Below are 15,448 nucleotides of genomic sequence, written 5' to 3'. Positions count from 1 at the left end.
ATGTAATGAAACAAGCTATATGAATGGTTGAATGTGAAGCTGATGATGTGCCCTGTAAACTTTCACTCAATCCAAAATAAAAACATTTAATTAAAAAACAACAACAACATATAAATTCATCCACAAAAAAAAAAAAGTTGGGCATTTTGTTTTGTTATTTCCCTTACCAAACCTGGCAGTCATTTCAAGCTCATTTTCTGATCCTTTACAAATCTCATACTGGGTGTTTTGCCTTTGTCAGCAGTGAGATGTTGTAATTCCCTTTCCTATGTTACCCAGTAATAAATGGGTATGCTGCTTGGATCCTTCATTTTCCCTGGATAATGTCTACTACCTCAGGTTTTTTTTGTTTTTTTTTGCTTATTGCCAAATCTACAATTCTAGAACCTCTCTCCTGCAATTCAGACCCCAAAACCCTCAATGTAAAAGTACTTTTTATATCCTCTTATATATGCCAAGTTCTGCTCAATATTAACATGTTTAACCCTTAACTAGAGTCCTGATATGGTACTGTAGGATAAGCACTGGACTGCTAACCACAAAGTTGGGGTTCAAACCCACTAGCCAATCCTTGGAAAGGAGAACTGAGAGTTGAACTGACTCTACAGCACTTAACAGTAACAACAGCAGTCCTGAACTAATCATATTGGAGGAGAATATTGAAAGTGTCATGTTCTGCCAAAAGAACCAACAGACCTGTATTGGAAGAAGTGCAGCCAGAGTGCTCCTTGGAGACAAAGATGGTCAAACTTCATCTCTCAAGCTTGGGCCCAGTCGCTGAAGGATATCATGTTTGGTAGGGTGGAGGGTCAGAGAAAAAGAGGAAGATCCTGGGGAGATGAACTGGCAAAGTGGCAGCATCAATGGGCTCAAGCATGGCAGCAATCGTGAGGCTGGCCCAGGATCAGACAGTGTTTCGTTCTGTTGTGCATAAAGTCGCTATGAGTTGGTACCCCTTATCCACATAACTTACCTTGTTCTTTCTCCTCCTTGCACCACCATACCTATCTCAATGCAGAAATCTAAGTTTCATTCTTCTACTTCTCTCTCATCTATTGATCCAATCGTCGTCTTGTTCTACAGTTGTTCTGCTCAAATATCTTAGCCTAATACCTCCTTCTTCACCCTCAAGAGATGACCTTGCAAGAAAACAACAGGAGAGAATCACCAAGGCCTGGTGATTCTATCACCTAAAAATCTTTGGTATCTGTCCATGTTAGCATAGTAGTTAAGAGTGCCAGGTCAGAAGCTAGACTTATTATTTAGGTTCAAATCCTCAGTCTACTAAACATTAATTATCTGTGTGATTTTGGACAAGCAAACCACATCTAAAGTACCTGAGTTCTCATTGCACAGAATACAACTATCAGCTCAGACCACCATCAACTGTACCTTGAATTACTCTGACAGCCTTTGACGAAGTCTCCTGGCTTCCTGTCTGACCCTTCTCCAATCCAGTCTCCTCGGTGTAAGCAATAATCTTTCTAAAATACAAATCTAATGGAACTCATTGGAAATCCTTTAATGTTTTATTGTCCTCAGGAAGTGTTTAAACTCATTAACATGACACACAAGGCATTTAAAATCTGGCCCATTCTATGCTCTTCTATTCCCATCCCGTGTATCCCATACAAACCATACTGAATTGTCAGACTATTCTTTGCAGTTTCTACATAAACTGTCCTGCCTGTGAAGTCTCTCCCTTATGAATTCCTCTCCCCACCATTCTACACTTGGATAGATAACTCATACTTCTCTGTTCATTATAACTTCTTCTAAATCTTCCTAATCCTTAAGATTAGTTAGGCACATAATACCTAGAGCTCTACCAAACCATACCTACCTGTATCTTAGCCTTTACTTGTTAATCTCTATTGTAACTGTTAGACTGTTAAAATCCTCGAGAATAATTATTATCCCTTGTTCACTATACTCAAGAATGATAAGCATAGCTACTGACACATAGTTGGCATTCAATAAATACGTGTTGAATAAATAAACTTTTTAGTTCCTTTTAGTTAAACATATCTAGAACTTAACACGCTGTATTTAACCAACCATATGCCATCAATTTACACAGCCCTTTAATGAAAAAGGGAATTTATACTTCCTACCATATAACCTAGCAAAGGAATGATTGGAATGCAAATACACCACATTTTGCAAAATGCACCTAACCTTAAGTAAGATTTTGATCAAATTTCAGAAGAAATAGAAAAGATTACATTGAGGAAATTCTTAACTCAGAGTGAAAAGAGACAATAAAAGGAGCTTTTTTATTCAAAGGTATAACTGGATAAGTAGATTTGTTTACAACCATTCTTGTGAAATACTTTTTAAAAAAATACGACCAACTTCTTTGCAAATAGCAGACACATACCTCAACTATGATGACCTAATTTTTGGTGGGTAATATACATGATTAGGCAGAAATAGGCAAGCTCACACTGGTAGACTAACTATCAAATATTCAGTCAAAATTCCGTTTGTGGCCCCCACTTCTTGATCGATTTCTATTTCCACTTCGTCTTCTATTGTCTTGACGACTTCCTGACCGACTTCCTTGTCGACTCTGTCTACCTGACCGGCCACCAGATCGACCACCTGACCGGCCTGACCGGCCACCTGACCAGCCACTCCTCTGTCTGGAATTAGAAGATGTGTTTCCATCATAGTATTCTTCAATTTCAGGTAATTTGGCTGGCACTGAGAGTATCCAGTCTGAATCATGCCACTCTGCCTGTTAGGGGAATTCACAGGATTAGTAGGATGCAAAATAGAAGCCATAAATAAGCACAAGAGCATATCCATTTCATATTCATCATCACTGCACTTAAAGGCCATCATCCATTAAATCTGAAGTGTCAGAAACAAAAATGAAAACCAAAAATTAAGCAAAAACAAAAATGTGGTCAAAGTCCCAGAGTTTTAGTCTCAAAAAAATGCTCAGTCCCATTTTGAGAATCAAAATGTATATTTAGTTTATAAATTCTAAAAGAGCACCATTTAGTTTCAAAGCAGAAATGCCATTAGTATGTAGTACATTGCTTTAAAAATGTATATTGATGGCAATAAGAGGTGACTGATAGAGATTAAAAACCTGTTAACATTAGCCAGGGACTAATATATATAGCCACTGGAGACAATTCAGTCTAGAGATTAATCAACTCAAGATACACGAATCAACAACTCACAAGAACACCATGTTACATCCTGCCACAATAATATGCTCATTTTGACAGGAATCTTCAAGGAAAGTTCATATTTAAGATATCTTCTTGTTGAAAGTAGGAAGAAACAGACAACCACAAAAAACATTGGTGGATTTGGCAATATATGACTGAAGCCTTAAAATGCTCAAACCTCTTTAAAAATAGGGCATTGGTTGAGAACAGTGGCCATCCATTATGGCCAAATGCCAGAGCCCTAGTGATGCAGTGAGTTAAATGTTGAGCTGCTAACCTCAAGGTCAGCATTACAAACCCACTAGCTGCTCCAAGGAAGAACATGAAAGCATCTGCTCCCTTAAAGATGTATAGCCTTGTGGAGCAGTCCTACTGTCCTATAGGATTGCTATGAGTCAAGATTAGCTAGACATGAGTGTGTTTTCTGGATCGAACCAAAATGTGTTCAAATTATATTTTTAAAATGTTTAAAGGCTTAAAAAATGCAGCAATCTCATTTTTTTTTTTTTCCAAAACATGCATACAAATATGCAGCAAAAATCTAGAAGATACAATACTGTGATTGTCTCTGAGGTCAGTTTAAGGGTGACTTTTAATTTTTTAATTTCTCTGTATGTTCTGAAATTTCTACAATTAACATGAATTATTTGTGAATATGATAAGCAATTGTATTTATAATACCCAATTTAAAAAGGCAGATTAGCTACACCTATGGCTGATAAATTATTTTTCTATCTTAACAACTTTTATAATTCAATGATTAAACCATTTAAAAACATAAACAAATACTTTAAAAAGACATTTTAATAAATATGTGTGAGGATTTTTCCCAACAAAATGATTCTTAAAAATATATACGGCTGCAAAGGATGGTTCTCAGTAGTGTGAACACTTGGGTGAAAAAAGAAAAGAAGCCATGCGTTGTTCACCATCTAATCTAAATTGACCTATGAGTTGTTCCAGTGGGGTCTGTTTGTCATACTGTAGTGGCTTGCTTACATGATGCTATGACATCAATGTTTCCAATATCAGCAGGATCACCGGAGGTGGACAGCTTGCAGCAGAGCTTCTGACTAAAATAGACTACGAATAAAGGCCTGATGATCTACTTCCAAAACTTAGCCAATTAAAACCTTCAGGATGATAACAGAGTATTATTTAACTCACTCATTTTACACATGTCGTTGTTGTTGCTAAGTCAAGTCAGTGCCGACTCATAGTGACCATGTATAGGTTTTGCAAGGAGCAGCTGGTGAGCTTGAACCACCAACCTTGTGGTTCCAACTGACTTTGCAGTCTAGCGCATTAGCTCACAGCGCCACACCAGGACTCCCCCTTCATGTAAGTATTCCACCTAATACGTCAAGCAAGAATGACTAGAATTAGAATATTACCATTTTGAAATCTTAACAAATTAATAAATCTAGGTAATGGTATTATTGTTGTTTTTAAGTGCCACTAAGTCAGTTCCAACTCATAGCAACCCTGTATACAGATTCCAAGGAGTGGCTGGTAGATTTGAACTGCCAAGCTTCTTATCCTATGCGCCACACCAAGACTCTGGCAATGCTATTGCTGCAGTTAAAGTATTACTGAATGAATTCCAACTCATAGTGACCCTGTATAGGGTTTCTGAGGAGTGGCTGGTGAGTTTGAACTGCTGATCTTGCAATTCAAACCACTTTGCAGTCCAGCACATTAACTCACAGTGCCACGCCACTGCTAATATGACAAAAGACAACAGACAGTCATACATTACAAGTCTCCTGAATGCAAGTACATTAGTTGTTATCAAACTAATTTCAGAAAATAAAGTCAAAGGAACATGTTAAGACACCACAAGGATGCAATTGGCAAATTCTACATTGTAAGAATCTCTACCAGACAACCTCTTTTTCTTTTGTTTTCTGACAACCTCTTTTTCAACAAGTAAAATGCAAGAAAATTTTTTTAAAAAGAGAAAGGACATAGAACATAGAGTTTGAAAAAGATTTACCAGAAAAAAAATTATAATTACATGGATAAACCTTATTTAGCTAACTGTAAAAAATAACTGAAACAATAAGGCAAATTTATGGCACTAAGATTTTTAAAAGAGTTCTTAGCATTTATCCAAAAACCCACTGTAACAGATTGGGTTCCAACTTAGAGCAATACTATATGACAGAGCAGAATTATTCCTTAGGGTTTCTGAGACTGTACATTTTTATAGGCGTAGACAGCCTCATCTTTCTATGAATAATTGGTGGGTTTGAACTGCCAACTGTGTTGTTAGCAACCCAGTGCCTAACCCACAGCACCAGAACTTCTTCTGTAACATTCTGTTATTGGTGGTGGTTATGTGCTGTGGAGTCGATTCCGACTCATAGCGACCCTGCACAGGATTTCTGAGGCTGTAAATGTTTAAGGGAGCAGAAAGCCTCATCTTTCTCCTGAGGAACAGCTGGTAGTTTCAAACTGCTGACCTTGAGATTAGTAGCCCAATTCATAAGCACTTGTTAAGTGCCGTCAAATCAGTTCCAACTCACAGGGACCCTAGACAGGGTTTCCAAGGAGCAGCTGTTGAATTTAAACTGCCTGACCTAATAGTTCAAACCGACTTTGCGGTCCTTACCATTTAGAGATACATAGAAATATTTATGGTTTAAATGATATAATTAACTTGTTTCAAAAGAATACAAGGGAGTGGAGAACTGGATAGAAATACAGATGAAACAAACACTGGTCTTGAGTTGATAATTGTTGGAGCATGGTGATAGGAATATGGGGAACTGATTATGGATTTCAGTGTGACACTATGTGTTAATGCACTGAACTGCAAAGTTGGTTTGAACTACAAGGTCGGTGGTTTAAACTCACCAGCTGCTCCCCTGGGAAACCCTATCTACACAGGGCTGTTATGGGTCGGAAATGACTCGACAGCACTTAATAACAACAAAGATAAGGGGAGGACTTCCTGATAGGCACCTGCAGGATAATGCGCTGGACTGCAAAGTCAGTTTCAACTGCAAGGCTGGTGATTCAAGCTCAACAGCCGCAACTCAGAAACCCTATACAGGGTCACTATGAGTCTGAACCAACTTGACGGCACTTAGCAACAACATGTATAAGGGAAAGTCAAAAAGTACTGCTATCAGGGTTCCAGTTCATACATGCATGGGTTTAAATATGTCTATGCAATCAGTAGATAGTTACAGACAATCTATCTCAGTAATACGTTTGTCTTTGTCTCCTTAGGGTGCCTACAAAAAAAAAAAAAAAAAGTCTATTCAAAACAGTGGTTCTAAGGGGATCACTTGGCCAGTAAAATTCAGGGCAAAGCGATCAGTTAGGAGGACGGATCATGGGGGCTTAATAGAAGTTTTCAGAAAATGGAAAATTGCACAGGTGAGAAAAAGGTCAGGAAAGTTGTACCAAGGAATTCCTTAGCAAGCACTCTCCTATGAGAATTTCATTTAGAAACCTTAACCCATCTGCCTTACAGCCCTGATCTTACCCCTTCAGACTTCTTTATGATAAGGACTACAATGAGTCCCTTAAGGATGCAAAATCTGCTATTTTGACCTCACATAAACTGAAGAGAATAGAATTCTTCGGGGAAGGGTTAGAGAAAGTCTGTACACTTCAGAAGTGTACAGACCTAGATAGAAGATATGTTGAGAAACAACAGCTCCATATTTTCATTTAATAAAGTCTTTATCTATGATTTTGTAGCAATGCTTTTGACTCACCCTTATGTTTGTAAACTGTTTATAATTCTGACTGCATATTTGATATTATTAACTGATTTAAGTATGATAAAGGTATTGTGATTATATTTTAAGAAAGAACCTTTTTTTAGAAAAGCATATTGAAATATTTACAGGTGAAAAATTTTTTTAAATACCTGTACTCTTTCTGATTCAGTTGTTGAAACATCAAAGCAAACACCCTAGAAACAAAATGAAAACATTTTTATTTAGATGCACATGATGTGAGAGTCACTAACACTGTGAGTTGGAATCACTCAATGGCAATTAACAACAATACATTAATACTTGCTGGTAAACTTCTGTATTTAAACAATAAATATAAGAACAATCAAGTTGTTCCCCAGGGAGCCATCAAGGTAAGTGGTCAGGTCCCTCAAGGCAAACCTCCTTCCAAAACTGAAACTCAGTTGGAATATACCAGCAGGCATGTGATGTGGTCTTCCTTACTGCTGAAGATGTTGGTCACCAATAAGGGAAAGTGGGGGCAAAACAGCAATTAAGTTGTGAACTAAGTCCGACCACATTCAATAGACTCCTGTTAACCTGGAGTGAGACCTGGTTAACCAGCAGTATTACGAGACCTTGGGACTCCTGGGCCCAGAGGCAGGGACATAGCCCCAGAGGACTAAAAAGGAGTGTGAAGCATGCTGATATGATGTGAGGGGAGATGCACAAGAACACCCACACTTGCAGACAGTACCCATTTGACCTGGCATCAACGGCTGGATGATCAGAGCATGACTAGAGGAGAAAAGAGGAACAACAACAAACAAACAAAGAGTAACCCACTACAAGTAGATGAACTTGACCTATGCTTGTGGATGCAGTATCACAAAGGAGCGGACAAATCTCTACACTGAGCATCATTCCCATTCCCTTGGTACACAGGATCGACAGGGATGGGGAACTTAGACACTGGCTACCCAAAATGGGGGACTACAAAGGAAAGAAGTGACTGGCTTACAAGCTTTCAGTAGGGAACCTAGCTTCACAGGATACAGGGAAAGGTAGAATCTCCACTGAATTGTTTTCAACCTATCTGGATGGGGTTGATAAAAGGTGAGGGGGAAAGGACTCCTGTGGTTCAATAAGGAATGATTGCTATCAGGGTCTGACAGTGAGTGTTGGAAAGGTAAATGTAAATGTTTGGTAACAAAAGGAGGGGAGTTGGGTGATTTTGTAGTCCAAGGAGTGGAGATCCCTGGAACCATCAAGGGAGAAAAGTGAAGTGCAAGACACTGTACGGGGAGGCAGTGACACTAGGGATGGAGGCAGAGACGATGACATACAGAAATGGAGTGGCTGAGGACTCTGGACTCAGGGAGGGAGAGGAACTGTGGGCTGGCGGCCGGGGGCGGGCAGGAGTGTGGGGTGTACCCTTTGGTTGTTTGATGATGCATGCAGGGGATTGTGATCATTGCAATGAAACAAAATACGATAGGATGAATGTAAAGGTAATGTTCACCCATGTAAACTAACATGTAATTCACAACAAAAACTTAAAATACATACATATATATATATATATATGTATATACACACTTGGACAGCCACCTGGATCATTTATGATGCTATTTTACTGGAACATTTTCAGCGCCTCAGAATGTTTCATTATGTGAGCTCCTGTGAATTTTCTATGTGCTAAGTTATCATGTACAAAAAAGGCAGTTTTAATATATTTTTTTTCCATTTAAAAGTATTTATTGTGCTAAAAATCAACATGGAACAGTGGTTCTCTAAGTGTGAGCTTAAGATTAACATCAGCTTTACCTGAGAACTTGTTAGAAATGTAATCTAACCTACAGAATCAGAACTTGGAGAGTGGTGCCCATTAACCTGTTATAACAAGCCTTCCAGGTGATTTTGTACAGGCTAAAGTCTGAGAACCCCTGACCTGGGATGGTGTCCTTCAGACTTAATTCCTGGCACCATCACATAGGTTAAGAAGCACAGGAAGCACCAGCAGCTGATTTTACTTTCAGTCAAAACATAATAAAAGTTACACATGCTGAATAACTATGCCACCTAAAGCATTTATTTTGAGACTGTAGAAGTTAGTAATTAAGTAGCTAACGTTGTTTGAACACTTATAATGTGAACAGCATTTGATGAGTATGAGCTCATTTAACCCTTAGAATACTGCATGAGGAAATGAGGCTCAGAGAGTTCAAGTAAATTGCTTAAGGTCATAAAGCTAGCAACTGGTTTCAATACCAGGTTTCAAATCTCAACTATTACAACAACAAAAAAAAGGTAATTATTATATCCTCTGCATCATCAAAGACAGAAAGATGTTATTTTTCTATATTTAGTTTTACTTGATGTTTTTAGAAAAGGTGTTTATTTAATCTCTTTTCTCATGTGGGATAGTTTCATATTCTTAAACTATTAGACAAAGTGTGTGCTGTAGGATAAGCACTCGGCCGCTAGGTTGGTTTGAACCACAAGATTACAGCTCCTAGCAAACTGTATACAGCGTTGCTGAGTCTGAACTGACTTGCTGGCACTTAAGAACAATGATTCACAAACGGAAGCTCAAGCTTGAAGAAAAGGCAGCAGCCACTAGGTGATGTACATGTGGTCAATTCTAAGGAGCAGCATGGACTTCGTGAAGCATTATAATTTTCTCGGACTATTCAGTTCCTGTCTCAGATATGTTAGGTCAAGTTAATTGACTGTGTTGTTTAGTTCCTCTATCTTTGTTGAGTTCCTATCTGTTGTTTAGTCCTTTATCGAAAGTAATGTTTTAAAATTTCCTATTATTGTGGAGTTATCTTTTCTTTCTTCAATTCTATTACAGTTTGACTTAATGTGTTTCGAAGCTCTTTCGATGGGAGCATGTCCTCTTGTTAAATTGACCCTTTAATCATAAGATAATGTTCTTCCTTGTCTCTTATGCTAGTTTTTGCCTTAAAATCTACAAGGATGAGTCAAAAATTATTCTGCACTCTGGTTATATTAAAACACCCATCTGTGTTGATGGATAACGACAATGTTGAGCGTGCATGTGAAATAATTCTGTTGAAAAGACAAATGACGGTAGACTATACAGCAAATCACTTGGAAGTCAGCTATGGCTCTGCCTATGAAATAAGCCACAACAGACTTGAGTTTTGAAAAGTTTGTGTAAGATGGGTACTGAATCATCTCAGGAAAGAGTGTAAACAGAAGCGTTTGGACATCTGCAAACAATTTGGACTAATACTCAAAGGAAGGTAGACGTTTCTTTAGAAAAAAATTGCTGCTAGTGACGAAATGTGGCTTCATCACTACCGAGCCTGAGCGTTAACAGCAGAGTATGGAATGGAAACATTCTCAATTGCCAACCAATAAAAAGTTCAAAAGTCAACATCAGCGGAAAACTGATGCTTAGTTTTCTGGTATTCTCAAAGGCCAGTATTGGAACATGATTAGGAAGAAGCTTAAACAATCAACAGTGCTCATTACAGTGTAATGCTCATTGAAGAGCTAATGCCCCAAATTCAGATTAAACACAGAGGACTGCTATCCAAGGGTGGTGTGATCTTGCATGAAAATGCATGTCCCCATACCTCTGCCTACACTGTTGATATGCTGCAAAAACATCATTTTGAGGTGTTAAAGCTTTCTCCCTATATTCCTGATCTTGCTCCATTAGACTTTCACCTGTTTGGTCCCCTGAAAGCAGTCCTTTGAGGATGAAGAGTTACCTCTATGAAGAAGTGAAGACAGAAGTACATTAGTGGTTTGCAGCTGAGCCTAAAAACATTTTTTTAATAAGTAAATACAAAAGGTTGTTGACAGATGGTCAAAGTATATTGAAAAGCAAGGAGATTATGTCAAAAAATGATGTCTTTGTCTTTTCTAAAAGTTGGTTAAAATAAATTCTACAACCAGAGAGAGGATAATTTTTGACTCACCCTCATATTTTATCAAGATTAATATTGCCACTCCTGCTCGTTTTTGATTTCCATTAGATTGATAAAATTTTACCATCCTTTAATCTTTAATCTATGTTTGTATTTGGGTGTAAGGTGTGTCTCTTGAAGTCAGCATATTGAAGGATCCTCTTATCCGTTCTGCTACTCACTGTCTCTTGACTGATGCATTTAATCCATTGATGTTCAGCATGCTCTGGTTTCCTGTGCTGAGCTCATTTTTGTTGTGCTTTTTCTTGTCAATTTTTTCATTTTAATGTTTATAAAATCTTCATGGACTTTCATTTTCTTGATCTGATGTGAAGATGTATTAAGTTTCTTTGAGGTTATCCTGTAATTTATTGATTTCTTCCCCAATTTAAAACAGTTTGTCTTATCTTGTAATCTACTTGACTTCCTCACCATTTGATATTCTGAGAATATTGAAAGTGCCAAGGTCTGCCAAAAGAACCAATAGATTGTTTTGGAAGAAGCGCAGCCAGAGTGCTCCTTGGAAGCCAGGATGGTCAAACTTTGTCTCTCATACTTCGGACATATTGTCAGGAGGGACCAGTCACTTGAGAAGGATAACATGTTTGGTAAAGTGTTGGGACAGAGAAAAAGAGGAAGACCCCCAGCGAGATGGACTGGCCAAGTGGGAGCATCAATGGACTCAAGAGTAGCAACAGCAGTGAGGTTGGCCCAGGATCGGGCAGTGTTTCATTCTGCTGTGCATAAGGTTGCTATGGGTCCGTACTGACTTGATGCCACCTAACAACAACAACGACAACTATAAGCTTTGTAGTTGTCTTCGTTATAGAATGCTATCTCGGATTCCCTATTTTCAGCCTTGTAGTTTTGTTTTACTCTGGATCCTTCTATGTTGTTGTTGTTAAGTACTGTCGAGTCGATTCTGACCCATAGTGACCCTGTATAGGGTTTTCGAGGAACAGGTGGTAAGCTTGAACCACCGACCTTGCAGTTCAAACGGCTTTGCAGTCTGGCGCCTTAACCCACAGCACCACACCAGGACTCCCCTCAGTCTAGAGCTGGACTGAATTCTGGGTGGTGTTGCCATGTAACCCAATCTCCAGTTGTTGTCTGCTGTTGGTTCTTTGTCCAAGTGACTAAGGCTACTAGGTTTTTGTAAAGCTGGCTTGATTTTTACACATTCCTTTAATTTCTGATTATCTGGAGAGGTTCTAATTTAGCTGTCTTATCTGAGGGACAGTTTTTCTGGGTATATGATTCTTAGTTGGCAGTTTTTTTCTTTCAAGTTTTATATATGTCTCTCCATTGCCTTCTTATCTGCATGGTTTCTGCTCAGATATCAGAGCTTAATATTATTGGTTTCCTTTTGTAGGTAACATTTCATCTTTCCTGAGCTGCTTACAGGATTCTTTCCTTGTTTTTTAGAGTTTGATTATGATATGTTTTGGTGATTTTCTTTTGGAGTCTATCCTGTTTGGGGTTCTTTCAGCTTATTAAATGCTTATCTTCTCACTTTTACTGATATTAGGGAAATTTTCTTCCAGCAGCTCTTTGACTATCTCTTCTGTTCTGGAATGCCAATCAACCACAGGTTATTCCTCTTTATATCATCCCACATGAATCTTATGCTTTCTTTAGATTTTTTTTCATTCTCTTTTTCTGTTCTTTCTTCAAGCTTACTAGTATTGAAAGATTTACATTCAAGTTAGGTATTTTGGCTTCCATTGATTCAAACCTCTCTTTTGCCCTTTCACTGTATTCTCCATTCTTTAAAGAAAAACATTTGTTCTTTCCAATGACTGATTAGAGATTAAAACAGATAACCTATGCATAAAATATACATAACACAAGTGGCAGTGTGAAGTATTTTCTGAATATCACTACATACAACACCTAATAAGCATCTCTATTGTGGATACTATTTTATGGTTCAATGACCCTTGTAAAAAATCCTACAAAATACTTCTTTAAAATTGTCTCCTGAGGAGTTACAGTATTTATCAGAAAATAAGAGATGTGTAAACCTAAGATGTTTCTTCTTTGGTCTTGTCAGTAAGTTGAAAGCTAATTTAATTCTCAATTACAGAAACTAGTCTGACATAAGGATCTTGTTATATTTATTTTACTCTCTCGCCTTTACATTTTTTTGGTACAAGTACATAAATCTCATACCTTCCCCCAAATTTTTGAGGGTAGCTAATATGAAAGTTTGAGAAACATGATTATTTCCAGTCTACAATCTAGTCCATAAACCTTAGGTTACAATGAATCTATGGTGAAATTAGATGATAAATACATCTCCTTTCAAAATCATTAGAAGATATCAAAGCCACTATGATTACATACAACTTAAACTCTGTTGTTTCATGATCATGTTAAAATACTTATTTAACTCATTCTCACTGTAATCGTAAGTTTTAGAGAAAAAATACACAGAAATATATAATATGTACACAAGGACAGAAACATAGGTAACTTAGTATTAGATAGCCAAACTAAGCAGAATGATTTACAGCTTTCTGCAGGCAAGGGTTATTTATACAACACCCAAAATTTACAACTAGAGACCAATGAACATAAAGAGTAGCAGTATTATTCCATTCCATTAGACATCAAAAAAAGGAAAGGAATAAAATATTTAGGTAATTGATTAGAGTTTTCAAGTGTAAAAAAACCTACCATATTTCCTTTTAGGAGACACATTCTGGTAATTTGGGACACAGCATTATTACTCAGCTTTCTGTTAAGTTCTTTCCAAGCACAGCTGACATCCTGTATTTCTTCTGGGCTTTCCAGTGTCATGGTCACAAACCCCTTAAGAAATAAAAAGTCACATTATGTCTGGAAAAACATTATATAAGCAGGAAAATGAAGTTCTTAGAGTACTTCAAGAAATTACCACATGCTTTCTAGGAGCCTTCATATAGCATGGCTGCTAAAAAAAAATATTTCTTTAAAAATGTATTGCTAACCACATGTAAGAAAGTGAATTTGGATCCATATACCTCATGCCACTTACAATGATTAGCTCACAACAGATCAAAGACCTAAATATAAGAGCTAAACTTTTAAAACTTCGAAGAAAATGTATTGGTAAATCGTCAAGACTTTGCATGTGATATTAGTAATATTGTCCAATGATTTCCACAATTCTTTAGGTCACCTCTGATTGAAATGGGCACAAATATGGATTTTTTTCTACTGAGTTGGTCAAGTAAAAGTCTTCCAAATTTCTAAGCATAGATTAGTGAATGCCTCCTATGCTGCATCAATTTAAATTTGTATTCCATAAATTCCTGGAGCCTTGTTCTTTGCCAATGCCTTCAGTGCACATTGGACTTCTTCCTTCAGTACCATTGACTCTTGGTCATATGGCTACCTCTTGAAATGGTTGAACATAGACCATTCCTTTTTGCACAGTGACTCTGTGTATTCCTTCCATCATCTTTTGATGCTTTCATCATTCAATATTTTCCCCAAAGAATCCTTCAGTATTGCAATAGAGGCTTGAATTTTTGCTCAGTTCATTTACCTTGAAAATTGCTGATTGTGTTCTTTCCTTTTGTTTTTTTAACCCAAGAACTTTGCACATTTCAATATTTGACTTTGTCTTCTCAAGCTGCTCTTTGATATTTAACACTTTTACCTCTCCAGGTTAGAGATGCTAAAGCAAATGGAAGAAATGAGGGTAGCATAGTGGTTACAAATTGGGCTGCGAACCGCAAGGTCAGCAGTTCAAAACTACCAGTTGTTCCATGAGAGAAAGATGAGGCCTTCTGCTCCCATAAAGATTTACAGCCTCAGAAACCCTGTACAGGGTCGCTATGAGTCGGAACCGACTCCACTGCACATAACACCACCACCACCACCACCACCTTGGAGAGCAAGTTTCAGAGTCTCTTCTGACTTCCATTTTGGTCATTTCTTTATTCTTTGTCTTAATGACATTTGCATTTTTCCCTGTATGATGCTCTTGATGGCATCCCATAATTCTTCTGGTTTTCAGTCATTTAGTGTTTAATGCATCAATTCTGTTCTTGATTTGATCTCTAAATTCAGGTCGGATATGTTCAAGGTCATATTTTGGCTTTCTTGGACTTCGTTTTACTTTTCTTCAGCTTCAGCCTAAATTTGTGTATGAGCAATTGATGGTTTGTTCCATATTCTGCATCCGGCCTTATTTTGTCCAGAGATGGAAATTTTCTACCACAGTATTCTGTCTGGTGAAGTCCATATATATAATCTAATCGTCTTTTATGTTGTTTAAAAGAGGTATATGCAATGAAGTTGTCATTGGTCTTACAAAATTCTATCATGCATTCTCCAGCATTATTTCTATCTAACTACTAATCCTTCTTTGTTTTCAACTGCTGTGTTCCTGTCACTAGTAATTATCAATACATCTTGACTGCATATTTGATCAACTTCAGACTGAAGAAATTAGTAGAATTCTTCAATTTCATCATCACTGACTTTAATGGGTCTTCCTTGTAGCCGTATGGATATTATGCTATCATAGCATTATACTTGAAGATTGTTGTTGTTGTTGTTAAGTGCCATCGAGTCGGTTCCGACCCATAGCGACCCTGTACAGGGTTTCCGAGGGTGTAAATCTTTACGGGAG

At 37.6% G+C, this 15,448-nt stretch overlaps 1 protein-coding gene across 2 annotated transcripts in view; it reads right to left on the bottom strand.

The window, feature by feature from the left end:
- Positions 1 to 2,249: 2,249 nt before the first annotated feature.
- Positions 2,250 to 15,448, bottom strand: part of DDX50 (DEAD (Asp-Glu-Ala-Asp) box polypeptide 50) — a 56,742-nt gene continuing 43,543 nt past the window's right edge. The window contains exons 13-16 of one of the 2 annotated variants that reach the window (XM_006835837.1): positions 13,509 to 13,638; positions 11,752 to 11,756; positions 7,072 to 7,116; positions 2,250 to 2,740 (exon numbers count right to left, since the gene is read on the bottom strand). In XM_006835837.1, the coding sequence (XP_006835900.1) occupies positions 2,471 to 2,740; positions 7,072 to 7,116; positions 11,752 to 11,756; positions 13,509 to 13,638 (450 nt within the window). In that variant the 3' untranslated portion in view covers positions 2,250 to 2,470. Of the gene's footprint in view, positions 2,741 to 7,071; positions 7,117 to 11,751; positions 11,757 to 13,503; positions 13,639 to 15,448 lie in introns of both variants that reach the window. The other variant, XM_006835836.1, reaches the window with a different exon arrangement.

This window comes from Chrysochloris asiatica, unplaced genomic scaffold, assembly GCF_000296735.1.
Source record: "Chrysochloris asiatica unplaced genomic scaffold, ChrAsi1.0 scaffold00020, whole genome shotgun sequence".
In the NCBI taxonomy this organism is placed as follows: Eukaryota; Metazoa; Chordata; class Mammalia; order Afrosoricida; family Chrysochloridae; genus Chrysochloris; species Chrysochloris asiatica.
The sequence above is the reverse complement of the archived record's forward strand: the minus strand, read 5'-3'. Positions and strand labels throughout refer to the sequence as shown.